At 44.9% G+C, this 26,871-nt stretch overlaps 1 protein-coding gene across 3 annotated transcripts in view; it reads left to right on the forward strand.

Annotated features, from left to right (window-relative positions):
• Positions 1–26,871, forward strand: part of REXO1 (RNA exonuclease 1 homolog) — a 40,483-nt gene that overhangs the window by 8,999 nt on the left and 4,613 nt on the right. For all 3 annotated transcript variants that reach the window (XM_040591096.1, XM_040591097.1, XM_040591098.1), the window contains exons 2-14: positions 3,584–5,367; positions 8,393–8,494; positions 10,897–11,098; positions 11,759–11,922; positions 13,713–13,850; positions 15,543–15,666; positions 16,742–16,855; positions 18,030–18,167; positions 20,050–20,163; positions 20,789–20,862; positions 24,268–24,378; positions 24,752–24,867; positions 25,044–25,182. In XM_040591096.1, the coding sequence (XP_040447030.1) occupies positions 3,584–5,367; positions 8,393–8,494; positions 10,897–11,098; positions 11,759–11,922; positions 13,713–13,850; positions 15,543–15,666; positions 16,742–16,855; positions 18,030–18,167; positions 20,050–20,163; positions 20,789–20,862; positions 24,268–24,378; positions 24,752–24,867; positions 25,044–25,182 (3,320 nt within the window). The remainder of the gene's footprint in view (positions 1–3,583; positions 5,368–8,392; positions 8,495–10,896; positions 11,099–11,758; positions 11,923–13,712; positions 13,851–15,542; positions 15,667–16,741; positions 16,856–18,029; positions 18,168–20,049; positions 20,164–20,788; positions 20,863–24,267; positions 24,379–24,751; positions 24,868–25,043; positions 25,183–26,871) is intronic.

A 26,871-nucleotide genomic window follows, 5' to 3' on the forward strand; every position in this document is an offset into this window, starting at 1 on the left:
AACACAGGCAAGCTGTTAAGCTAACAAAGCTGTTCTGATGACGTTAAAATAAAAAAATGCCTTTTTTTGCCTTTAAAGTAGTCTCCCAACAGCTTTCACCTTCCCCATCTCCTGATGAATGTGCCTTTTGTTGCCAGCTCCAAGTGACCCAGGAAAATGGGTAACATCAGCAGTGACTGCTCTTGAAAGTGTTCGCTTTCGGCCTGCGCTGGTCCCTCTGCGGGTTGGCCAGCAAACCTTTCCATTTTGAGATCCTAATTGCTGTAAATTTGGGAGTTTCTAATTTTTGCCTCCCCTTTGTTTAGCAGCAGCACTGCTTAGTAACTGTTACCTCTGGAAGGCAGGTAGTTGCCGTCCATCTCCTGCATGCATGCAAGAGCTTGACTCCTCTTCCAATACTTGCCGGTTTACAACAACCAGTACCTGTCATACATTTGGGCTTTTCTGTATTTAAAGCATGTGAAGAATGTGTTGTGGTAGGGTGCTTGAAAAAAAAAAAAAAAAAAGACGTCTTTTTCTCCTGAATGATTCATTGTAAAATAAGTTTTAACATCAAACAGGTGACCTTGTACTCCCATTATTCATTTAATGTCAGCCTTTGTTTACTGCCTTTGCCGGTTGCACAAACTAGAAGGGCCAGTGTACAGCGAGGAGTCGTTAGCTTGTAGAAGCTCTGTAATAAAACAGCTCCACCTCAGAACTGAGGCCTTGTTTCCCAGAAGCAACATGACTGTCACCAGGAAAAAAAATAGTCAACCTTGGTTTTTTGGAAGAATTTTGTTCTACACTTTTGTATGCTCTGTTGAAACGTCTCATTTAAGTGCAGCTCATTTTTGTATCTTCTAAAGTAGTTTTAGGTTGAATCAATTGTTTGCTGACGTCCTATGTAAATTATTAATAACTTGTTTTGTATAGTATTGGTGTTAACTTTACTGTTTTGTGTCTCAGAAGGACTACTTCATAGGTTTGAGGTACATTAATTTATTAAAATAGTTTGTATTTTTAAAAGTGTCCTGATAGCAGTTTAGTTCACAATCCTATAAGGAGTTGTCTTCTCAAGTCTCATTATCTTGTGATTCTCAAAGGACAGTGCAGAGTCTCAATTTTACATCCATCCAAAAAGAGTTATTTCACTACGTGGTGCCTCTCACTTGTTTTGCTTCAGCAGAAATAGTGCACACATTTCGTGTCTCAGAGTAGCAAAACCGGTGTAGTTCATCTTGTAACCTTTCTTTACACCACGGGTATTCATGTGAGTGTTTGAAATGGAGAAGAATAAATGCAAAAGCTGAAGAAGAGTCATTTGAATCGTGTATCCAGGTTGTAAGAAGGGGTGTGTGGGTGTAGCTGGGTACCTGCCTGTGTGGTGCTGGGCTCAGCCACCCAGAAAGCCTTTCCTCTCCGACGTTCTTGAGTGTATAATTAGGCATCTGAAAAGGCAGCCTGATTTCAGTTAGCATATGTAACCTCTCTGACTGTGGAGACTCGTGTGTGTATGGCTCTTCGTATATATGTGTGTGTGTGTATAAACTCCCCCTTCTGCTTGTGTTTTCACTACATCATCTGCAAATGCATCGTGGCCAAAGGTGACAGTCCTGATTAGTGGCTTGGAGCCCACTTACACAAGTGTCTCTCATGGAAAAGGTAGCCTTTGATCAGCAGCACTTGGGTAATACACCAGGCCTCCTACGCACCTACAAAAGAGCTCTTTCATGACGATATCTCAAAGCCTGCTGGCGTTCTCTGAGCTTATAATGTATTTTTACATCTGGTCATTCTCCTGAAAGAAAAGGTGCAATTAGTTTCATACTATAGATGAACAGCAGAGAATCAGACACCAGGTCTATGCTTAGGTTGTCTTCTACTTTTTCTGTATCCTGATATATTTTAAAAGGTTTGCTTTTCTGTGTGGACAAGATGTCTTTTGTGTAGTTTGGGGGTTTGTTGTTTTTTGCAGGGGTATGTGTGTTTTGTTTTTGTTTGGTGTGGTAAAGTGTGTTTGTTTTTTTTATTTTGGGAAGTCTTTAGATCCAGACTCGGTGTTCTCGCCTCTGTTTATAGGCCACCTAATACTTATCTCTGCACAAATTACCAGGATTTCAGCTGTTCCTTCAACAATGCTTGTGCTAAATTTTACATCTCCATCTTGAGTTAGAGGTTAATAGCTGACTCCTCCAGACTTCATTGAACTGGTCTCCTCTACCACTAAGGAGTTGATGTTTTGCAAAGTGGTGTGAAATGAGGTGGCTGGTATGGAGGATCTCCGTTCTTTATCAGCTGTTAGGCTAATATTTATACCTGGTTTGATAATCTGTTTTCATGTTGGAAAGCCAGTTTTACTGCTATCCTTCTAGCAAAGAACAGAAAGTTCCTTTGGAATAGCAGCGTTGGGAGACACTATGATAAAACAAGGATTGAAAATTTTCAGAGTCAAAAAGCAGCCATGAACTTACCTGTAGCTCCTGTTAGCTGACTGAATGCAGTCATCTTTATTGCTGGGTTCCTCCATTACAAGTCTACTTTTTCAAGGTGAAGTTATTTTCCTGCCTGTTCTGTGGCAAGCAGGATGGCTGTCGCTCTGCACCGTGTGTGAATGATGTCCTCTTCCCTTCCTTTTCACCGTGAGTTGGAAAGGTAGGTGGGAGAGTTTGGAATATCATGGCAGAAAGTAGAGAGTTTATGTTGTGACAGCTGCTCCCATGTCCTTTTCAGGATGGATATTACAAGATTAACTTTGCTGGGCTCTCCAGTTGTAAGCTGTCCCTTGGACAGGTTGCTTTGGTGTTTCCATGTAGTTCCGTAGGGTGGATCATCACTCACCAAAAGCTCTCCCGTAAGCTGTGGCTGGAAGAGCTGTGCAGCATCGTAGTCCTAGAAATGCCTGTGTAAAAGAGGGTACTAAAGGGACTTCTCTGAGAAGACAAACGTCAGAAAAAAGAAACATTCTGGCTGTTAATGTTCCTGTCTTGGTGGTCGTTCTGTGTGGTTGAGTTTTTGCCTTTGTACTTGTAGTTTTTTCTTACTAGTAGCACTCTCAGTCCAAATAAGACTGGTTTTCCTGCAGCTGCCGTGAGAAGTAGTGAGCTTTGAGGAATATTGGAGGCTTTCAGTGGGCTTTAGGCATTGGCATCAATAAGTGAGAACCTAATCCACAGTTTTCGTATTGGAATCCTCTTTCCTCCCTTGGTTGCTTCATTCAATTAGGCAGATAATTCCGTGCATACTCAGCTCTTCTTGGTCCTAATACAGTGATTATTCTTTGGTGCCCCGAAGAATACTTAATTTATAGAGCTTTTCTGTGAGTAATAAAAGCACTTTGTTAATAGATCTCTGGTCCTCAAGATCCTGGAGTAGTTCATAAAATACATTCTTGCCACACACCTGCCACTGTCCAGAGAACATCACTGGTGGCTTTTGGCATCAAACGTTTATTCTGTGGTGATGAGAGCATGGCTTTTGGTAGTGCCTCTCAGTATTGGGTTTTGATGAGAGCAGATCTTAAAAAGACCTTTTAAAAAATTTTATTATCAAGAAAATTCTACCTGAATTGTGGGCAGTAAGTTTATTTTTCTTTCTTTTACAGAGCGAGGATATGATCCCTACAATCCAGAGCTTCCGAGGCCCTCGCTGGGGGCGGAGGATGGTACTCTGGCTGACATTGCAGATGTGACACCCGGTATTCTGGAGCTGGAGCTGGTCAACAAGGCCATTGAGGCAGTCAAAAACGAAGTTGAGAGAGAGCAGAAAAAGTATGAGGAGCTGCTAGAAACAACCAAGGAGTTCAGTGCTTCAGAGGCCTCCTCACTCATTTCGAATACACCCGTGTCGGCTGCTGGGACACAAAATGATTCATTTACCTCCTTAGAGTATAATCCAGGTAGCTACAACTTTAATAATAACTCTGACTACAACCCTACTCCTCTTGCTGCTGCTAGCCAGTCAAGTAAATACACTTTGGATACTTCCCGATCTAAAGGTAGCTCGCTGGAATATGTTCCCAAGTCTGTAGTACAGAATAAGAAATACAGTAGCACTGTCACTAACAATAAATATGTGATTGATGACTCTAAGCCTTCTACAGACTTGGAATATGACCCACTTTCAAATTACTCAGCCAGGCTTTTGAGCAAAGCCACAACAAAGGACCCAAAAGGGTCTAAAAGGGGTAGGGTGCCCAGTTATGAGGAATCTTACTCTCCTTCACGGAAGAAGCTCTGTGAAGTACCTGATGACTATGAAGTGTGTGCCAGGTTCTCTTCCTCTGAAGATGAGGCTGATGTGGAATATAAACCAACTTCTGTTAGTTCACAATCAAAAGCCGGTTCTGAAAGTGAGTCAAACGACGGGTTATCCAACAAAGAGCAGAGCACCAAACTGGATGGCGCTGCTTCCCAGGATAGCAAAGAAGCGGCAGTGCAGTATGGTGGGGAAGACCTTCCAAGTTCACAGAAAAATCTTGTCAAAAACTTACCAGACAAGAATGCAAAAGCAGGGAAATTGTGTTCTGGTAAGAATGACCAGGAAATTGAAAATAAAAACAAAGACTCAAAAGACAAAACAAAAAGGAAGAAATCAGATGTTAGTAAACCTGGCCTCAGTGATGTTGGTAAGAAGGAGAAGAGTAAAAATACAGAAAAAGAAAAAGTGCTCAAGAAAGAAGATAAATTAAAAACCAAGAATGAAGAGAAAAACTGCAAAGATAAAAGTGTCAGAGTGAAAACGGATGGGAATTTAAAGAAACCTGAAAAACAGAAGTCAGAAAAAGTGGATGGGCTTAAGAAAGAAAAATCCAAGTCTGCCAGCAGTAGTTCAGGGAAAAGCAAGAGCGAGAGTGTCGTCAAAGGCTCTAGCCCAGAGAAGCTGGTGAGCAGCAAGAAAGACTCCAAGCTGAAAACAGATGATGTGAAGAATGGTAAGGAAACTTCTGGTCGTAAAAACAAAGAGAAAGGGACCAAGACTTCAGCACTAGAGCGAAAGAAAGAAAAGGTCAGTTCTACAGGAAAAGGAGATCTGAAGAAGGGTCAGAAGCAGCAGAGTTTGAGTCATGTTGACCTGTTTGGCGATGAGAGTGGAGATGACGATGACAAAGGCCGGCCTTTGCCGTCCACGTTACTTGACGTGAGCTCAGACTCAGACGGTGAAGACTGTGGTTCAGAGTCTGAGAGTGAAAATGAAGGGACAAAGAAAGTGAAATGCTCTAAATTGTCGAAGTCGTCATCGTCATCTTCCTCGACATCTGATGACATTGATTATTCCATCCTTGAGAAGGACTTGGACTTTGAGACAGATCCAATGGAAGAGTGTCTCAGGATTTTTAATGAATCTACAGATGTGAAAACTGAAGACAAGGGAAGACTGGGGAAACAGGTAATGCTGATTTGGGTGGGTTGGTTGCTTCTTTCACCTCTAAATGTGAAAGGATTCTGGTTTGGTTTAGTGGTGTTGCTTATTTCAAGTAGCTGAAGAGGGCTATGGAGGGAGACTCCCTATGTTGGAAGAATCTCATCCTTGTCATGACTGAGTGCTTTGAAGAGTTTGCACCTGAATTTACCTGCTGGATTGAAAGCTGCTGTGAAATGTAAGGGTTCAATTACCTTTTATGTGGAAAGCCTGTAGCTTTCAGGGTTATCAGTTGCTTCTGTCTCCATCTGGTCTAAGAACCATGGTGGCCTGGATGGCTGGAGAAAAGGCTTCAGAGAGTGTGTTGTGGGTGTTTCAAAGCTGTTCCAAATTTGCTGATCTGGGTGATGCCTTCTTGTTGCGGCATAGTTTAAGGAACATAGTGGCAGGTAGAAACAGGACAATGTGTTAGTGCAAGGAAGCCATTGTAGTTGGCACTGGATGCTTTGGAGACTCCTCAAATTACAGTTTCCTATTTTAAATGCATACTGCAGATATTTTTTGAGGATCTCTGGATACCTTGTAGGTGGCGTAAATTAGAAATGGAGGGTAACATTTCTTAAAAAGATACAAAGGATTTCAGAATAAGGAGATAAAAAGACAGCATTTACATACAAGGCTTCTGCCAGTAACTGAGGTGGTCCCTGGAGGATGCAAAACCCTCGGTTTTGGAGATTAAACCAGAAGAGAGCAAGTGTAAAAACCTAGAAAGCAGCTGCCTGCAGTGATCCTCTTAACAGCATCTGAGGCAGGGAAGTAGGGGTAGACAAAATCAGGTGCCCTCAGTGTGCTGGGAGGGAGGGGGTACCAAAGGACAAGTGTGTCTATTCAAGGAATTACTGAGTGGCTTCAGCTGCAGCTGTCCTGCATCCAAAAGGTAACAGAGGTACTGGGAGGCCATCAGGGCTTCCAGTGTGTTCCGGGTTGGACCCCTTCAAACATGGGAAGGCTCCCTTTGCGATTATTGGTCTGAAGGAGGGGCAGGGGAGTGCAGCAGGAACCTTGTGGCTGCATGGTGGAAAGGCAATTTCTCCCGGTATGATTGCTTGTTGACTTCTAAAAACAGCATCAGATACTGATGCTGGCTTTCAGGCTTTGTTAGTTGGGTGTGTGAAGTGGCCATGGACAGAAATTCTTCCATTCATGACTATCTGTATGTGGAGGACAAAGTGAGCTGGGATCTGCAGCGTGGTGGGGAGAGCTCATCTTTTTGAAAAGAATAGCTGGACTATTAAAGCTTTTTGCTGAACTCTCTGTTGTAATAATGTCCCCGATCTGTTTGGAGAGAAGTCTGTGTTGCTGACAAGTAAAGACCTTTTTTACGCTCATATGAAATGCCTTGGTAGAAAAAACTGCGTAAAGCCGTTCAGTGTAATGATTCTCTTCTGAACTATTAAGCATTACTTGATTTTGCTTGTTTAAAATTCGGCTGTTCTCTCTTCAGTGTTTATATAATTCCCAACTAGGAAAAAGCACTTTATTTTTGGCTTTGTTTCTCCAAATTGCCCTGTTTAAAGGAAAATAGTTTAAGGGCACACAACCTATAGCGGCAAATACTAATCTGTGTAGAGCTTTCAAATGTGGGGTGATTCAAAATGGGCTGAATTCAGAAAGTGCTGAACCAGGGGCTGCCTCTCACTGCAAACAGTTAATTCTGGCATGGAATGGCAATGTTCAGCTGTCAGCAGCCACGTGTGTTTCCTTTGCACGTGCTTTACCTTTATATCGCTGCACTGAAACTTAATTTCCCCCTGTTTGGGAAAGGGAGGAACAAGCATTGGAGCCGAGGGGTCCTTCTTTGAGAGATGGGTGTTTGTAAGTAGGTACCTGCTTCCCCGCTGTGTTTCTGGTAGGTGGGGTTGGTCACGGGGAATTCTTTTGTTTATGGAATAATTTTGTAGCTGGAGCCCGTGTCATTTGGTCTCAGTAGTGTGCTGGTCTGGAGGGAAGGTACATGTGGGCAGTGCGGTACTGTCCTACCAGAAAGGATTGCTTTGCGAGAGAGTTTATTAAGGGATGTAACTGAATTAACACTTAGCTAGTTCCTAGAGAGCAGAGTGATTCAGTGTGCTCATCCAGAATGCCCCTGTGGTGATGAACACGAGCTCAGCCTAAGTGGAGCCAGAGCTCATCCCCAAATCCAGCCTTCAGTTTCATTGCTGAATTTCTAAGGGATTGTCAAGCTTGTCTCTGCTCAGAGCTTTGCCGGGGGTTGTGCTGGGGAACTGAAAGCCAGATTGACTGGAGAGCGGCTAGAGTTTTGAAAAATAAACTTGTGAAGTGTGTTTTGTATAAATGAACGGCCAAGTCAAATTCAAAGATTTTAAAGTGGTTTCTTCCCCTCCCCAGGAGCAAGTCTGAGATGCTGGCTCGGAGGCAGCTTTAGCTGGAGAGGTGCTGTTACTTCCTGCTGGATTTTTGGCCATACAAGCGTGTGACCTGGGGATTTGTCACTGCAGTCTTTCTGCAGATACGGCTGTGGATAAAACTGCAGAGAAACATTTCCCTACATGGGGAGTGCAGGCACTGTGGTTTGGTGCTGAGCAGGTTTTCAGGACCTGCTCTGGCAGCATGTTATATAAGGGCAGAAATGAGTCAGCTCCCAAGTTCTTACCAAAAAACACAAATAACCCAAAATAACACCCCCACCCCCCCTGGATTTTAAGAATGCCGTGAAAAGTGAGGTGTGCGAGTGGCTGGCAGGAGAAGGATGTGCAAATCTCTCGTGGCAGGTAGGGGCTGTCCCGGATCATGCCTAGTGCACAGATCATGGAGCAACTGCTGGGGTGGGAACTGTAATGCTGCTGGTGGTGGCTTCGTTGGTGGCTCTTGGGTTCAAAACAAGGCTTGTTTTAGTAGTTCAGCAGCTGACCTCGCGTTGCTCTTACCTGCCAGGATTTCTGTTAACCTAAAAGGAGACTTTTCAGATCCCCTCATTGAGAGGGATCTTCAAGTCCACTCAGTTTTGGAAGCTGCTGCTTTTGTTTTCTAGCTATCCAAAGAGGAAGGAAGCGAAGAAAAGACGGAAGATAATTTAACTACCTTGTTTCCTGGCCAAAAAAGAAGGATCTCTCATCTTGTCAAACAAGGAAATGTAAGTGCAACTTTTAGAAGCAGAAGCTTAGATTCTTTAAAGTAGGGATCTTCTGTCCTGTTACGACACTGGAAACTGATGCAGTCCCAGGTTCATGCAGCAGTGCACGAGTTGTTTGTGCTGGAATCTGTGTCAGTTTGCTTCCCTCCCCTTTCTGATTTCTGAAAAATATGGTTAAGCATCTGTTACAAATGGCAGCAAAACTCCATTAAACTCCCATAAAACTAAGGGTGAGCTATGGAAGAGTATGTCAGTTCTGCTCCTTGTAACTCATTGGGATGGATTGAGATGTTCATTTATCTGCAGTAGAGCTTCATTTAATCACTTAGATAAAAATTAACTGGACACAAGTTCAGTCTGTCTGGTGGTACTTTTCTTTGTGTTGTGGACCTACAAGTTAGCCGAGGGAGGTTTGTCATGTTTAAAACCATTACCTTATATTTGTTCTGAATCAGGCAAGATATCAACGGTCTCTTGTTTGATACTCTTCTTTCACAATTGTGAAAATACTTTAAATACAGAGGAGAAGAATTTAAAAAAGGCAAGGAAGACATTCTGATTTTTTTATTTCTTTCTCACTGGGATTTTAATTCATGTTTTCTCTGAGGGTTTAATGTATTTCCCTCCAGGTGCTGAGCACAGATTAACAAGTTATATTTTCCAGCAGGATAAGAGCGGAGACTTACACACTGATTCAAGCTGGGTAGTCCAAATTAATTGTTCTTTCCTCTCAACCTAGAAAAGGTTTCTTTGCTTTTAATAATTTGAAGCCCTGAGGTCAATACAGTGCATTTTATTTTAACTACATATCTTCAGCCAGTTTATGTGTTTTGATAAGGGCCCTTTCTTCCAAAGTGAAGAGATAAGAGACTGAAGCAAATGGGTTGGAAATTAATTAACTCAAATATTTATTGTAAATAGGTGCCTTTTAGACATGTACAAACCTTTAAATACATTTACTTAATGGGATAGCTGATCCCAAAATGCTTTCCAAAGATGTGAGCCCCAGCACAGCCATTGCATGGGCAAACAGAGCCGATCTGGTGCGCTCTGCAGCAGGTGCCACGAGCACGCACCAGGACGTGCGTTCCCTGGAGTATCTTAGCTTGGTGCTGCTGCCAAGTCTGTTCAGGAGGTGCTGTAGGACCTGAACTGCTGCTTTTATGCGCAGAGTTGAGCCTCACGCTTTGCTGTGTCCCTCCAAGATAAGTATTTGCTCAGTCTTACTTGTGATTTATAGCTCGAGGACTGAGCAAGCAGAAGAGGAGGGAGCTGAGTTCTAGTTTAGTTGCTGGGGGGAATGGTGGGCCAAAGGAATTGAAGGCGAGGCAGAAAATGAGTGTCCTGTCCTGCTCAGAAGTCTGTAATTATAATTTAATGGCTGATTGTGCTCAGTTTGGTATCCAGAAGCTGGTGTCGGCATCAGAGACCAGGAATGCAGGAGATGCCAGCTTGCCCCCAATTTGCAGTCTCAGAAATGCTGTGTTCCACATAGGCTGTGCAAGCACACCCTTCTCTGAAGAAACCTCAGGAGGGGAGGCCTGTCTCAGATTTCAAAGGTTATTAAGTAATGTGGAGAAGTTTGTACTACTGCTGCTTCTCTTGCACTTCTGCTGCTAGAAAACTTCTCTCTTTGCTGACATAATTTCTGGCACCTTTCCTGCAACCTACATTTGGACATCAAAGAAAATGTATGTGTAACTTGTTTGTGCTAGTAACGGCGGAAGCGGTGAAATGCCTCCAGAAGTAGGCAGGGGCAGATCCTGTTTAGAATTCAGAGCTCAGTTTCTGTAATGTTCTAATCCCATAGATACACATATGTGAGACTTTTAAGTAGTTACAGGAACTAGAGACTTGAAACAAGGCTGCTGGGAGGTGGGGAGCTTCTGTAATGCAAGGGTAGATGTCACTGGTTCTTCAGCGTGGGAAGGACGGAGAGGGAGAGCACTGTAAAACTCAGCAAAGGGGAACGGAGAATAGTTGGTCGCTTTTTCATTGCAGTATAAACTAAAGAAGCACGCAGTAGGCAGCACAGGGCTACATTCCTTTTCTAGTGCAAGACTGTAGAGCTTGAGAGTATTGACGGAGTCCAGAAGTGGGTTAGGCACAGTGATGGGAAGCATCATGCCATTAAACAAGCAGTTCAGATACCACGTCTCAATTTAGGAACATGCCAGAGTGCTGCGAGGCCTCGCCGGAGGGCAGATCATGAACGTTGTGGGTATTGGTGGGTGACTAAGTATTTTGTTTTGGAAGGTGGTTGGGATCATCTCCTCTCAAAAACCTGCGTTTCCTAACAGAGAGAGGGAGAGAAAGAGAGACCTTTCTTGGGTGAATGGAAGCCAGAGGCTGGGGACTGAGCAGGCAAGCATGCTGGCTCTAAAACCTTTCTGTCTGTGCAGGCAGAGGTCCCGAGCAAGCCCGTAATCCGGCCGTACCGTCCCCCCACTGCTCAGGAGGTCTGTTACCAGAGGATCCAGCTGGCTCAGCAGCAGGCGGCACAGCTGGCTGTGGCCGTTCAAAAGGCCTCTCTTTCTTTGCCAGGAGAAAAGAAGAGGATTGCTCACGTGCCAAATGTAGCCCTTTCCACAGCAGCCAAACAAAGTAAGTCAGCAGCATTGTTTGTGATTGCTGTCCTGTCCTCACCCTGGTAAAAGACAGTGTCTTCTGTTTAAATTTCTCCCGAGCAGATGTGGAACTATCAGATGTGTAGGATAGGCCATGACTTGAATCGGTGCTGATAGTGACCAGTGGAAGATCTTTCCCCTGAGAAATTCCATCGTGTTCTGAAAAGTACAGCTCCGTTCCCGCATCTGTCTCACCCAGCCTCCCTCGCTTCAGCCTGGTTTTTTTCTATTTCTTCCTTGGAGCGTGTTTGCTTCTCATTCGCTCTTCCATTTAAGACTTCAGAGGTGACACGAACAGGAGGGAAGTACTAATTAATGTTCAGTGGTATCCCTTTGTAGTTGGAAGGACTCAGAGCTGACGTGATGGGCAGTTAGTGCATTCTAGCTGACAGGGTTACCTCTTTAAACTCTGCTGACTCAGTTACCCCAAAACAAAGAGAAATGAGGCACGTTTCGTGGCAGAAGGTTCCTTCATCCTTGCCTGGAAGGTGGTAAAATTACCCAATTTGTATCCCTTTGGAGGCTTCCATTTGAAAAAATCACAGCTTGCAGCATGAGCCTTTTATAGTAAGTTCATTTAGCAACTTGAAGCCCAGTGACAGGATTTCTACCTAAATATGTTTTCTGTTTCTTGCAGGCCTCGTGAGTACCAAGACGACTGTTGCTGGTAGGAGTGTCACACCTTCCAATGACTCTGAAGCACCCACCCTTTCTCTGAAGGCTTGCACCTTAGCTGGGATGGCTTCAAAGACCACCAGCACCATTGTGCCGAAAAGGATAGCACATGTTCCCTCCTTACAGGTGAGAAAAATGTGAAAAATCTTTCTGGTTTCCTTCCCCATTGAGGGTGCTATGTTTAACCGTGCTGCTGCAAACTTAGCACCCTCTGAAGAGCGGTGTTTTGATTAGGTTGATTAAATGGGTTGGTTTCTTCCTGTGGTTTTCCTCGATAGCGTTGTATAAAAAATGAAACACTTGAGGGGTAGGAGCTTAAAAAGAAATACTGAAGTGCTGCTCTGATCTCTTTGAATATTGATCATCTTAGTTTGAGTCTTCTGTTGTGCTGTCTGGCTCGGTGTGTAGCTCTGTGTGTCAGGGACTTGGAGCCTCTTGTATTTAAAAGGCATGGCTGGATTCACACCCTTCCCAGGCTTTGTGGGCCATACTGAGGAAGGTGGTTATGAATAATGTCCCATGATGACCTGTATAGTTAAAATGTGATCATTTAAACTTCATGCTACTGTTAAAAGAGTTTTTTTTCCCAAAAATATTCTTTTTTTTTTTTTTTTTCTGGGATACTTGCCCATCTTTGGGTACTTTTGCTATGAGTTCCTTAGCAAAGAAGTCCCTCCTTTCCCCATGAGCGCTGCAGAACGTTACTTGCTAAGACAATTGAGAATAGTTCCTCATGTGTGGATGGTGTTTGCTGGAGTGGATGGCAAGAAGTGTGGTTAGTGCAGGACTTGATTAAAGAGATCTTTATTGATGATATCTTTCGTCAAGATATGTTGTAACGTACTCTGATTTTTGTAGGAGTGAAAAGTCATTTTCTTCCTTGCCCACCCAAAAAGTCACCATAGTTAAGATATAACTTGAAGCTGATTAAAAATAAACAACTGAAAGGATAAAGGATTTACTGAGGTGCTTAAGGATATCATATTAAAGGCTGAGGGAAAATATGTGTGTAATGAAAAGGACCAAATCCCCTTGAACAGAGCATCAGAGCGGAAGTTTTGTGAGGAAAATGAGCGCTCTTCCCATTGAGATAGGACCAGTTGCTCACCTTTGAATGTGCCTTTATCTTCCATAGAGCTGTTTTTATTACAGATTGCAGCAGATGGTTTGGTTTATGGATATCTTTTGAGTCTAATGGAGAAAGACCAACAAAACAATTGAGTGCTTTAGAGGTGAACGTACAGTTTCTTCTCTGAGAAAGAGACAAATTGTGTGATTTCGGGGATAAACTGGTGTTAAATGGAAAACGGCAGTGGTAGGTTGTAACTTGGTCCAGCTTGTGCATTTTATGCCTGAAGAACATTTCATTCAGCTTAAGGGGGAAATCCTTTCAGGAGCATCACAATTGGCATTAAAAAAGGAAGGAAAACCCCAGCGCAGTAAAGTTACAGGAATCCCACAGACAGTGTGATGACTTAGTTGGCTGCCAGCCTGGCAGGACTGAGCCTCCCATTCTCTCTTCACAGCCAGAACACCAAAAGAAAAAAACATGTCTGTCATGCACATAACTGGTGTCATGTATTTCATGTCTCCAGTTCAAAGCGTGGTGCTTGGTACCATCCTAATCTTGAATCTCTTAATGTAAATGTCATTGTTTTTCGTGGTCTGGAATGCTTGCATGTGTAAATGTACTGTTGTGACTAATGCTACTGGGATTATGCACGAGTTGCATAATGAAACATGGTTCAAGTGCCATTTTTAGTACCAAAAATGATGCATTTTATGTTTAGCTTTGGGCAGATTTTCAGAAAGGAAGTCGTGCCACTATTAATAACATAGCAGGAAATGTAAGTCTCAAAGCAACATGCTACTTAAACTCTGAATAGCCTCTTTCTCTCTCTCTGTCTCATCTCTAGAGCGCCAGCTTACAGAGGCCTGTTATTCCCACAGAATTTGGTGCTAAAGTCCCAACAAACATTCGTCAAAGATATCTCAATCTCTTCATTGATGAGTGCCTGAAGTTCTGCTCCTCCTCTCAGGAAGCGTTTGACAAGGTCTGTACTGATGCTTGCTGCTTATGAATAAAATCTGCAGCAGAGAACAACATCCTCTGCCTTGGTTAAGACCACCTAAAATTTAAAATCGCAGCAAACCCAGAAAACTCTTCTATCTATATACAATTCTGTAGCAGAGATTGCATTAAATAATTCCAGACTGTACAACAGAAAGTGTAATTGCAGTGGGGGTTTCCAGTTGGAAATCTCATCTTTCCCTTAATTCAGAATGCATACACTGTCTTTTTAATAACCCCAGAAGAGGGATGGAGGGAAGTGTGTGTTGTGGTCAAGCTGGACAAAAAGGCCTTTTGTTCTGGTACAGCAGCAACCACCTGGAATCACATTGTTCAGCCAGCAAAAGTAAGTGTTTGAGATAGAATCACAGAACGGTTTGGGTTGGAAGGGACCTTAAAGAGCATCTCATTCCATGGGCAGGGGCACCTCCCACTAGACCAGGTTGCTCCGAGCCCCGTCCAACCTGCCCTTGAACACTGCCAGGGATGGGGCACCCACAGCTGCTCTGGGCAGCCTCTGCCAGCGCCTCGCCCCCCTCACAGTGACAAGTATCTCCCCAATATCTAATCTAAACCTATCTTCTTCCAGCTTACAGCCATTCCCCCTTGTCCTGTCACTATGTACCCTTGCAAAAAGCCCCTCCCCAGCTTTCTTGTCAGCCCCTTTAGGTACTGGAAACTGCCCTAAGGTCTCCCCGGAGCCTTCTCTTCTCCAGGCTGAACAACCCCAACTCTCTCAGCCTGTCTCCATGGGAGAGGTGCTCCAGCCCTCTGACCATCTTCGTGACCTCCTCTGGACTCGTTCCAACAGGTCCATGTCCTTCTTATGTCGGGGTCCTCACTGCTGAACACAGTACTGCAGGTGGGGTCTCATGGGAGCAGAATAGAGGGGGAGAATCCCCTCCCTTGACCTGCTGGCCATGCTGCTTTTGATGTAGCCCAGGAAACGGTTGACTTTCTGGGCTGCAAGCGCACATTGCCAGGCCGTGTTGAGCTTTTTATCCACCATCACCCCCAAGTCGTCCTCCTCAGGGCTGCTCTTAATTCGTAGATAGATGTAATTGGCAAAACTTGCTGTTTATGAAGGCTTTTAGCAGTAGGGAATAGTCTAGTAGGATTTCCAAAAGCAGAGTTAAGAAAGTAACGTGTTTTATTAGAAAACTTTGGCCATTAATGGTAGTTGGGTAAATATGGGACATTGTGTGTTTTGTAACCAAAGCAGATGCCACGAGGATTTACTTTGTGGGATTTCACCTTCACAGCTCCCTAGGGGGAATGTTCCTGTTGTATCCAAGGAGTGACCATTTGCCAAACTTCCTTTTCTTGCCAGTTAATACCTTTCATTGCTTGTCACCAAAGTGGGGAAAACAGCCTATCCCAGGCAGTTCCAGAACTGCTTTGTTAACCTGTCAGGGAAGGTTTCACATAAACATGCTTCTTCCAGCACTTTGTTTAAAATACAATTACTTTTTTTTTCCTCTTACTCACTGAAGCAGGCCCCAGAACCAGTACATATTTGTGCCATGTTCTTATTTGAACTTAATTACTTAATTCCTTGACAGGCAATTTTTTTTTGCTATCATACTTGGATTCTGTATTTTAAGAGCCAGATTTTTTTTTTTCCAAAAGCAGTAGTGGGAAGAGAGTATATAGTAATGAATTGCATTGTTTGCAGGCTCTGTCAGAAGAGAAGGTGGCTTATGAACGTAGCACCAGTCGCAACATCTACCTGAATGTGGCAGTGAACACCTTAAAGAAGCTCCGAAGCCTAGTGCCCAATTCCCCGTCCAGTACGAACAGTACGTACCACGTTTGTGGTTTTCATAATCGGAGCCCCGCTTGGATTAGAAGCCATGGAGAGAAACTTGTTGAAAAGACAGACCCATTTCTCAGAAGCATTATGCTGAAAGGCAAACAACTCCAGTTAGCTTTTTATAGCCTGGCAAGCTTTAATGGGCCTTCAAGAGGCAAGTCCTGCAATGCTTTGTTGGCTGTCTGAACCTAAATGGAGATAATGCCACATGGATTTTTTTTTTTTTAGCACAAGTTCTTTAAAATGAAAAGCCCCGCTAATGGAGTAACTTTCACATGATGCCTTCAAAGTGATAGACTCGTCCATCACCACAGAAATCTGTTACACACATTAAGCTTCAAGAGAGAAACGAAGAGGGTTAAGACATTTCATTATTGGCTCTCGAGAGGGTACATTAAACAATCAATTTGTGCTGTTCTTGTGAATTTTTTTTTTCCTGGTCTCTTCCCTTTTCTCCCCTCTGTCTTCATTACCTTCATGGCCATTAGTCAGAGTGGCTGAACTTGGGAGGCTGGCCTTTAGGAGAGGGCTGCCAGTTAATGATTAGTAAAAAGCACCTATCTGCCATTATCTGATGCGCTGAGCATATTCTTGAGCTCTGAAGCTCCTTTCTAAAAGAAGTTGAAAGATTCAGCGTGAGAGTCTGATCTGTAGGGACCTAACAACAAAGCTGCTCACTGTGGGTGGGTGATGCCACCGTGCAGCACGTGACTGGGTCGAGTTGCTTCTGTGCTTAGTCCTCTCTTGCTTTTGGTCAGTAGGAGGGCTTGCTGTGCAGAATAAGCAGGTAGAGCTACAGGAGTTCCCAGGGGAACTGTAAAAATGTCCTTGCTGCCCTTAAAAAAAGCTGTTGTAGGCTGACATTGCAAACAGAAAGCTCCCCATATTGCTGGAATGAAAATGCTAGGCCACCACCTTACACATGCCAGTTTCTGGAGCAGACCAAGAAATCGAGAGTCCTCCTTTTGCTGATGCGTAGTGCCCCAGACTCTAGGACTGAAGTCACTCAGCTGATTACCTGATCTCTGTCCTGTTTTGCTGCTTCCCTCTTCTCGCTGCAGAGACAAGTAACAAGAAAGTGGTGTCCCATGAAGCTGTGCTGGGAGGGAAGCTTGCTGCTAAGACAAGCTTTACTCTGAACCGGTCAGGGAGCTTGAGAGCAGAGGATTTAACAGGTAAGACCCTGCTCTGATGAGGCTGTAACCGGTAAATTATAGCTGGAGCTGTAACGCTGTGACTGGGGAGAGCAAGATCTGGCTGATGCTTGAAGTGCTGTGATTTATCTGCGAGGCAGTGTTATGAGTTATTACCCAACTGCAGTACAATGCTGTGGTGTTGCTTGGTGAAGGTGCACCGCTCCGATCAGTGCCTTCCTTGCCTCCCTGCTTTGGGCTGCAAGTTCACTGATGTAGTCCATGTGGCTCTGATGTAGCATTAGTAACTGTTCAGAGCTGCCTCTTGTGTTTTGGCTATTACTGACTTTTGGGCTTTTATTTCTGTCTGGATTTTACATTAACTTTCTTGCCCTGAAGCGGTACTTTACAATGTGCCTGTCAGATTAAAAGGCAAACTTAAAATATCTCCATCTGCTCTGCAGGGCTCAATTTCACGTTTCCGAATGTCATAGTAAGGTCGTATCGTAGCCAAAGGGTTGTGCCACAAGCATTATTCATGTTGGCTCAAATCAGTTATGGGTATTTTGGTTGCCAAGAGATGTAGGCAAATTGTTGAGGAGATCAGAGAAGAGACAGAGAGGCCACAGAGCAGAAAAAATTGACATGGCAAAAGCTTAAAAGGGCCTGTATAGCTCAGCTAAGCAACATCAAAGGGTACACAGCAATATTGGAAGGGTTTAACATAACAGCGAAAGAATAGATATTGAGCAGAGTGCAAGAAGTTACAATTATTCTGTGAAATGAAACGAGCAGCCCGAAATAAACATCGGGAAGAAAGCTGGTAATGAATTTTTTAGCTAGCTGTGGGTGGCCTTTAAGGGTTATTCCTTGGGTGTGTTACAAATTATCAGTTGAAGCATTTAAAACCTTAAAATGAGAGAAGTCTCACCTTGGGTAACAAAAAGGTGTGAAGATGGCCCTTTGGAGAATTTATGTTTCGGCTGTGTTTTCCAGATTTAATGCTGGTTGTTGAAAAGGTTCAAAATCAGCTCATGCACCAAGATTTTAAAAAATACTTCCCCAACACCTGTCTCCTTGTCAATCCTGAACAAAGGCAGTGGAAGCAAGTTCACAATAGTGGGAGTCCCTGCCAGGAGGCTTGATAAAGCAAAACACAGAAAGAGAAACAGCCCCTCCTTAAGTGATCTGGCATCAGCATTGTCTTTGTGTGCAGGAGCTGCCTTGTACCGGCGACTAAAGGAGTATCTCATGACTGAGGAGCAGCTAAAGGAAAACGGTTACCCAATGCCTCACCCAGAGAAGCCCGGCCGAGCTGTCCTCTTCACTGCAGAGGAGAAGAAAACGATTGACTGTAAGCTCTGCTGGCTCTTCCGTTCTGCAAGGTTTGCTAGATACGTTACAACGGGAGACTCCTGTCCTGCTTCCAACTGGTCTTTTTGCTTAAAGATGTTCTTGGTCCCAGTGTGGAGCCATTTGCTCCCGTTATGATGGGTCTCCTTGGCTGTGACCTCTGTCTCTGCAGGCCAGCTGGTCATGGAGGAGAGGAGTGGGGCTGCAGAAATCTGCTTTGTTTCTAGAGAATGAGTTTCTTCAGGTTGCGTGTCATAAGAATGCTATTTTTGGTACAAGGTTTATAGTTTGTGGCATGTGGAGGGGTTGTGAGGCTGAGTGAGGTTTCTAATTGCTGCCAAAGAACATGGATTGGTCAGGTTGCCTCCCTGGACAAGCTGCCTTCGGCCACCCCCTGTGAGGGCACGTTTTGTACTTGCTTGCTCAGTGCAGGTTTTCACTCCAGGTTTGTTGCACTAATTTGCAACAGCAGCAGGCAACCTGCAAGGGAAATGGGTTGGAGAGACACTCCTGTTCGGCATCTGGTGACGCTTCCTTCCTCCAGGGGAAGGATTTTTATTTTTGTCTTCTGCATATGAACTGCTGTTACAGTGGGATGTGGAACAACAGTGGGGTAGGCTGGTTTTGCAGTGGATTGTGACTTGCTGGTTTGGATTTCAGTTTTCTGCTTGGTCTCTTGACAGTGCTGGGCCAAGTAGTTCCCAAATGCCCTTCTGGCAGCTGGGCAAAACGATCCCTCAGGTTTCCCCAGGACAGGATGGGGTCCTCCTCTGTCTGAATTTTCTGAACTCTGGTATCAGGATTTGTGCTTCTGAAACTCTGATGAGAGCAGCTGTGGTGCAGCAGGGCTAAACCACATACTTAGGGTATATTTTGAGGTGCCTGGCCATGCTCCTCTGAGCATCTCTTTGGAGAGACCTTGCTAAAGTGTGTTAAGTGCTCATCCATGTTAACACCTTGTGTCTACATTTGTCCTGTAGCTGCTGAAGCAACCTGTATGAAAGCTGTCTTGCATTAACGCTGTCAAATACTGTGTTTGTTAGGGTCCCTTCCTCCAGTTAACCGGCCAGCTCCTTTATACTGTTCTGAGATCATGTTCCCGGTTCTGTTTCGGTAGTTTCCTGCAGGTGCTGCAGGATCTTTGAATTTGTTCAATTCAAAGATGTATGGCTGGTTTGTTAATGCTGTGACCATGGATCAGTGGACAAAAATGGTCTAGACTGAGGTTGTGCAGAGCTGGGAATGGGCTAGCAGCTTAAATGGTCGCACTAGAACTCAGGGGATTGCATGAAGATCAGAAGCACGACAGTCAGCTCCTTTACTGTGGCTTTTTGCATCTCCCTTCTCTGAGCTGTGGGCAGTACAAGCACAGATGACAGGAGGGGGAAGTCCATAACTGCCCCCTCAGTGGGCCAGGCAGTGCTGGAGAATCCTTACAGAAAAGCTGCGCCCAGGAAGAACTAGAATGTCATTTGGAAGTGACAAGGCACAGATCCCCTGGAAACCAGGTTTCATTATCTCTGATGTCCAAAGAATGACTTATTTATCCTGTTTCTTAAAATAACTGTGTTAGGGTACAGTGTAATTTTCTGTGGATGGAGAAACAGCGCAGTGAATGTTGATGTGAACCGTGTCAAAAACACTAGGGAGTCTTATATTTGCTTCTGAGAAGCGTTTGTGGGGCAAATGCTACAGGACTGCATTTTCAGAGGGATTGCTGTGTCTTTACGGGCATTTGAAACAACATCTGGAATCCTTTTTAAACAGGAAAAGTTTCACCAGCATTTGGGGCTTGAGTGATTCTGATTTACTTGCGCTTTGGCCACGTTAAACAGGTGAAGGATTTCTAGTGACGTGACTCTTGCTTCTGTCTTGTTTTAAAGCTTCCTGCAGGATTTGTTGTCGCTGTGGCACTGAGTACATGGTCTCAGCCTCTGGAAGCTGCATTCGCAAAGAGGAGTGTGTCCATCACTGGGGCAGGCTGCGCAAGCAGAGAGGTATATCTCTTCACAGAGGGCTGGCTTCATGCGAGCTGTGCTCTGGCTCCGAACGCGGAGTCTACTTCGAGTTTGAGTGGCTGTGGAACATTTATTTTGTGGCTCTTGGGGCTTGTCGTGCTCACAGGCTGTGACAATTCTTAGTTTTGTCACTGGGTGGCCCTGCTGCTGCTGAAATGCCCTTGCAAAGAGCGGCACTGGGGCTGGAGCAGAGGTTGTTCATCTTTCAGTTAAAAAGAAGTAAATGAAAAACCAAACATTCCTGTGCTTTTTGAAAAAAAACCAGTCTTGTTTGGAGGCTGACTTTGGGAGCACTAGACATCTGTCACTGCCCAGGAGAGTTCAGGGGTCTTGGTTTGAACTCATTCGCAGCAAGACACTAACCTAGTCTGAGCTCTGCTGTGGTTTTCTGTAAGAGCAGCCAGGTGGCTTCTGGAGTTTGTCCGGCTGGGTATGAGAGACTTAAACTCTTTAGATTGCTGTGCATGAATCCACACAATTATTTCCCCCCTTTGTTTAACACATTATTGTTGCTGTGGTCACCCACAGTATCTGTGCATGTGAGAGCTAAAATTTAGATCTCTTTTTAACAGGACTCTTTGACTTTTATCTCTTGCTTTTTCAGTGCCAGGTGGATGGGAGACACATTACAGCTGCTGCTCAGGAGCTGTGGGTTCACCAGGCTGCCAGGTTGCTAAAGTAAGTTATGGGGCAACACCTTATTCTTGGTGGCATTTGTCCTCTTCTTACAGGCTGTGTAAGTGGTGCTTAAGCCTTAAGAAGAATGGTGGCTTCCCTTAAGGGGGGGAAACAAGTACTTCTTAAATATCTTTTGCTATGCAAAGGTAGGAAAATGCCATGTTTGGCAGGAAGGAAGAGACTCCGCTTTCTGGAGTGAGGTGGTTTCATTTGTTCTGAGCAAATGCCAGTGGATTCAGCTGCCCAGCAAGAGCTCATATACAGACTTCTTTAGGGAAACACAGAAGAAGTGAGAAATAAGGGATTTCCTTTTAAGGAGCAGTCTCGGGGCCTTGACAACAGTGTGCCAAAACCTTTTTCCCATGTTTTCCTTTCCCAGATGCCCGCTGGAGAGCTGGTCTTTTCATAGTTTTCTGTTTGCTGCATTCGCTTTGTTGTATTAAGGGGAGGAACCCCCCACAAAGAGCCTGTTGAAACTCATTGTAACTACTTGTCTTGAGGAGGGAACAGGGGAAGGGATCCCAGCATTAGAAAGCAGAGTGAAAAACCTGCTCCGAAATGAAATTTTGGCCCTTTGATAGAGCTGCACACTGTTTGGGATACCTTTGCACAGGTGCTTATTTCTGCCGCGCGCCCCCCCCCTTAGGTAACAGGAGAGCTGGCTTCCCAGCCTGGCATCACTAGTCCTCAAACCACTGACTCTGAAGGGAGCAATCCACCTTTTGCCTCTCCCTCAGGTCTTTGAGGATGCTTCTTGTCACTTGTTTCAGTGGCATTTTTATATTTGGCAGCTGCCACACAAGGGAGAGGAGCGTGGTGCAGAACCAAGTGAGAGGGGATCTAAAAAGATCAGGCCCAGTGGGAAGGGCTCCCAGACTGTTCGAAAGACCTCAAGCAATACAGGGCCAGCAAGGCTGGCTGTCGGTTCTGGAGAGGTGCCTGCCCTTCCTGTTCTGGCCAAAACTAGAGCTGGGAAGTAAATTCTGGGGCAGAATTCAAGGCTCGTTAAAATAGGAAGAATTGTCTGTATGGGCACCCTGCACAGTCTGAAGCGTGGATGGGATCAGGCAGGCTGCTACTTCTCCTGTTTCTTTCTCATGTGAAATTAGGATCTCTTTTTAATCAGCATTCCCAAAAACATCCAGCAGGGAAGTTGGGAGAAATTGATGGGGCTATGAAAACATGACTTCTCCACATGTTTTTGCGTGACTGTTGTAGACCATAAAACTTCATGGCCTTTTAAGAAACATACAATCTCCCTAATAGCCTCTTACTCAATGAAGCATGTCGCCAGTGCTCCAGGGCTCAGGCATCCTTTCGCATCTGCCTCCTAGTTGTTGTGCTGCTACACATCACTGTGTTCTGGCTTTCTTGGTTTTCTCATCCAAATGAGGAAGTTTCACAGCATCCTTTGGTAGATTTAAGGTTGGAGTCCACAAGCCTGCTCAGGACAAGAGTATGCAGTGAGATACTGGGATGCTTGGGCTACTGAGGAGCTTGGAACAGGAGGGCATTGAAAGCAGCAAATATTTGTAATAAGTAACTGTTCTAAGTAGCTAGATCTGTAGCAGGTTAGAAAAGCATGTCTGTGTCTTTTCCTTCCCAACACGTTTGAGATGTGCCTGTCTGGGTTGTGCTGCACTTAGCCAGTGTGGCAGGAGATGGCAGGATGGAGCTGTGCTCGGAGCGAGGAGTCTGGAGCTGCTGTTCTTTGTGATAACGGAGTCTGCTGCTTTCTCTGGTCTGAAAGAGAGAAGCAACTTTTCTGCCCTCCTCTCAGCAAGAAAGAGCTGGACAGTTGCAGAACATCAGATAATGTAGAAAAACACGTGGGGTTTTTTCTTTCCTTCACTGCCCAGTTACTGTATTACTGAGGGAGGGAAGGGATCAAGCTGCAAGGGAGAGAATCATTTGCTATCTGTTGGCTTGGTAATCTTCTCTACCCATTTCTTCAGCAAAACAGTCAGATTCACGGGCACAGATGCAGAATGGATAAGTGTGGCCTCTTGCTCCTGGGAAGCAACAAACCTTGCAGCTTTTGAGCACTGCTGGCTTTGGATGCAGGGAGAGGTTGGATTCAGTGTTGTCCCAGCTGCCTTTTTAACTTCAAATGATACAGCTCTCTGTGTTCTGGCTGCACATGCAGTAACAATCTGTGCAGGAAAATATACAAATCCTTGCTTTGGTTATCCCTCTGCCTACAGGTTTCAGCTTTACAAATGCCTCCGTTCTCCAGCCTTTCTATCCTGAGATGAACAAGTACAGTTTGATTCCTTGCAGGGTGAGGTCTGTGAGAATCATGATGGAGGAAGCTGTACATAGGCTGCTGTGATTGTGCAGAAATACATTGAGATTTAGGGATAGACAAGACTTAAACAACTCAAAAAGTCCCACTGGGGAGTGAGGGAGAAGAGAGCGTCACCTCTGGGTGTGGTGCAGCATTTAATTTGACCTAAAACAGTGTTAGTGGGCAAAAGGGCAGTTGCAGCCTCTGCCTTGTGCTCAGTTGTACGTTCCTGCTTCCCCCTGGTGCAGGTTAACTGGATCAATGCAATCATCCGGTTTAAAACCCCATGCAAAGAAGGCTTTCAGGCTGACCAGTTAAGTAGGATCTGTGGCTGCGGAGAAGACGAGGGTAGGAGTGCCTGTTGCAACAGTGGCTTAGTCTTGTGTTGACTTAAGCCACTTGTGAAATCACTGCCTGCGTTTTCCTGCTAGCTTGGGGAGCTCTTCTGTACTGGATCATGTTGACCCTAGAGCTTTAGCTGGGGATAATGAAGAGTGGTTGAGAAATACTCTGTATTTATTGCCTCTAGTGCTGGTAGGCAGTAGCTCCTTTTTGTGAACGGTTTGGTTTTGGAATACAGTGAGTTTTATTTGTACGCACACATTGATGCTTTCTGGTACTTCGTTACACCAGTTTCTTGTGCTGTCTATGGGCTGTGATTCACCTGATGCCTAATGCTCAAGCAAGAATGGCTAGGATTAGAATCCCACACCTGAGCATGTCTTGGCCACAAGCTAAACCAGGAACCACAGCTGGAATTAGATCAGTGTAAGACCTCAGTGTGACCCTTTCTGAGTCATTCTATTCTGAACTGAAGGTTGAAAGCTACTTGCCCCTAGATGGGTGATGTCTTGTTCCTATGTGAGCTGTCAGTATGATGCCGGTAGCCCTGATCTGGCTTTGGAATCAGGGTTGCACATGGCCATGTTTGCTGTTGCACTAAACTCAGACCAAATGGAAAGCAAAACTTACTCCTCATTAACCTTTAGAAATGGTTAAAAAAAAAAATACCTTTAAGTGAGAGGTTCTATTGAAGTGAACTTTTTGAATTCTTGTTCCTGCCATCAACAATTGTCTTTTTTTTTTTTTTTTCCTTCCCCCACCCCACTCCCTTAAAGCAACACGTCCACGATGGGCGAAAGGAGAGCCTTGATGGCTTTGTGAAGACTTTTGAGAAGTTGCCTACAACTGAAGGCTACCCTGGAATCTACGCGTTAGACTGTGAAATGGTGGGTCTCTAACGATGGGGGCAATGCACAAGCAATGTAAAGCTTTTTGGGGAAGTCTGAGGGTGTGATCCAAATGGCTGAAGGAAAGCTCTGTGTCCTTACCATCTTTTTTCCTTTCTGCTGTGGACTTTAAATCATATTGGTCCTGTACATTTAAATTAGCTTTTATTAATTAGTTTTAGCAATGTGTGTTTCATTTGGGGACTGTGTGCACCCTTGAAAGCTGTAGCTAGCTGGCCCATCTTCTGCAGTGTTTGCTGGCTGGCCTTGCTACACTGATGTGCTACATTTTGAGAGCTGCAGCACTTTGAATGGCTCTGTTGATGCTGTGGTTGGCCTGCACTTGTCTTCATGTCTGCTCTGTTGCTCACAGTGCTACACCAAGCAAGGGCTGGAGCTGACAAGGGTAACTGTGATCAACTCTGACCTGAAAGTGGTATATGACACCTTCGTCAAACCAGACACCAAGGTGGTGGACTATAACACCAGGTAAGGACGGTCTTTCTCGGGTCGGAGGGCTGTGCTCAGAATCAGGAACTTTGGGGGTACGTCTGGGAGCAGTTGTTGAATCTCCACTGACCACCACTTCCTAACGGTTGAGATACTTTGGGCCTTGAGGTGTTCCTGTACTGAAGGAAGCCCTCCTTTCTGCATTTGCTTTGCAGATTCTCAGGTGTGACAGAAGAGGACCTGGAGAACACTAGCATCACCCTGCGGGATGTCCAAGCCGTCCTACTGAACATGTTCAGTGCAGATACCATATTGATAGGGCACAGCTTGGAAAGCGACTTATTTGCACTAAAGGTAACTTGCTGGTCTTGCGTTTACACCTGCCTCTGGTTCTTTCCCACCTTGGGGTGCGTTATAGATCTCCTTTGAATTTCAGAACCGTTTATTTCCAAGAGCCAGGAGGACACAGTACATCTGTCTTGTCTCTGAGCCAGTGGGAAGCTGCCTGTGGTAGAAAAGCAAGAAAGTGTTACGTGTGTCAATCGTGGTGTCACCCTAGCTTGTAGTGACTGGTGCTGCCCAGGGTGACAGACCTCATTGGAGGTGACTAGGGAGGGTGAACAGAACAGGGCTTGTTGGAGGGACCGATCTGGATTTATTTGCCTTTCACCTCTGCCATATAGTCAAGAATCCTCTGTTGGTGTCAGCATCCTTTGAGTGGCTCGAAGGTGTGCTCAGCCAGGGTCGGGGCACAGGGGAGGCTCTGGAGTCCCCTGTGCCCTCTGGGTGTCCACAGTAACAATTTTAGAAACGGGACAAGCCTCTTTGTTGTCTCTGCCACTGGAGATAGTTCTCATGGTTTCTCTTCTAATGTTAAAATGTGTGTTTTCTCTGCCTGGTTTGCTGTGATTTGTGGTGTTACTTTGATCAAGCTATTTTGACCTTTTATTTGTCTTTGTTTCCTGCCGGGCCCTTGTCGGCCTAGCCTGCACATCTCTGCTGTCCCACGAGGGAGGTCTGTCCTCTCCCCTTGCACTCTGAACATAGATCCCCAGAGGCTTGTCCAGGGTCACCAAGAAGCATGTGGCAGGCAGGGGCTGAGTCTTTAGTGTGTACTCACAAGGCAGAACTTCCTCCGTCCATTCTTTGTCCTGCAGCTTCTTTGAAGAAGCTGTGGCTGCCAACTTGCAGCCACGGTTTGGAAGCAGGAGGTTTTACTGCCTGCAAAGTGCTTTACCTCTCCATAGCACCCTTTATTCCATCCTCTCAGAGAGTTCATCATCATCATAAAAAAATTATTTACAGTTTTATCAGCACAAGATGACTGTGTTGGCCTCTTAGAGGCATGATTTTCTCTTAGCGTTGCAGACACTGCCAAGAGAATGAACCCGAGAGCAATATAGCAGAGCGTGACAGGCAGTGGCATGTCAAGTCGTAATGTCTGAAGGCTGTGGCAGTAAAGTTGACATCTCGCTAATGGCCATGGCAAGCTCCAAATGGTGATAGCATTTCAATTTTTATTTAAAGCTGTATTATCCTGTTTCCTCAGTCTTCCTGATCTACATAAGTAATTATCATTGTGCCTGGGTGGGTGCCAAACTTGACTGCAGTCTAGGAGAGATTATCCATAATGTTGGCAGTTTTATACTCCGAAGAGCGTAGCAGGTTGTTTCTGTTAAACTGCAGCTGTTCTCAGGCATTTACAGAGCTGGGCTATGAAACTATTAATGACGAAGTTACGGATTGTCACGCAACATTAGCTGCTGCCTGGGAAGAGCCGAGGCAGAGGAGGAGGCTGGATTATCAGGGTCCTGTCTGAGTCCTCCAGTGTCGAGACTTGCAGAGCCGTCTTTTGGTCAGGTGTACAGGTGTATCTCAGACCTTGCATTTTACTCCTGTACTCAAGATGTGGGACTGCCTTCACCCATGTTCCTTTAGCTCTCACTGAACAACATATTCTTGACCGCAGAGGATTAATCTTGTCTTAGCCTGAGAGTAAGAAACTAGGATAAGCTGGCTTTTTTTTAAATACCATGTTTATGG

The sequence above is a fragment of the Falco naumanni genome, chromosome 4, assembly GCF_017639655.2.
Source record: "Falco naumanni isolate bFalNau1 chromosome 4, bFalNau1.pat, whole genome shotgun sequence".
Classification (NCBI taxonomy): domain Eukaryota; kingdom Metazoa; phylum Chordata; class Aves; order Falconiformes; family Falconidae; genus Falco; species Falco naumanni.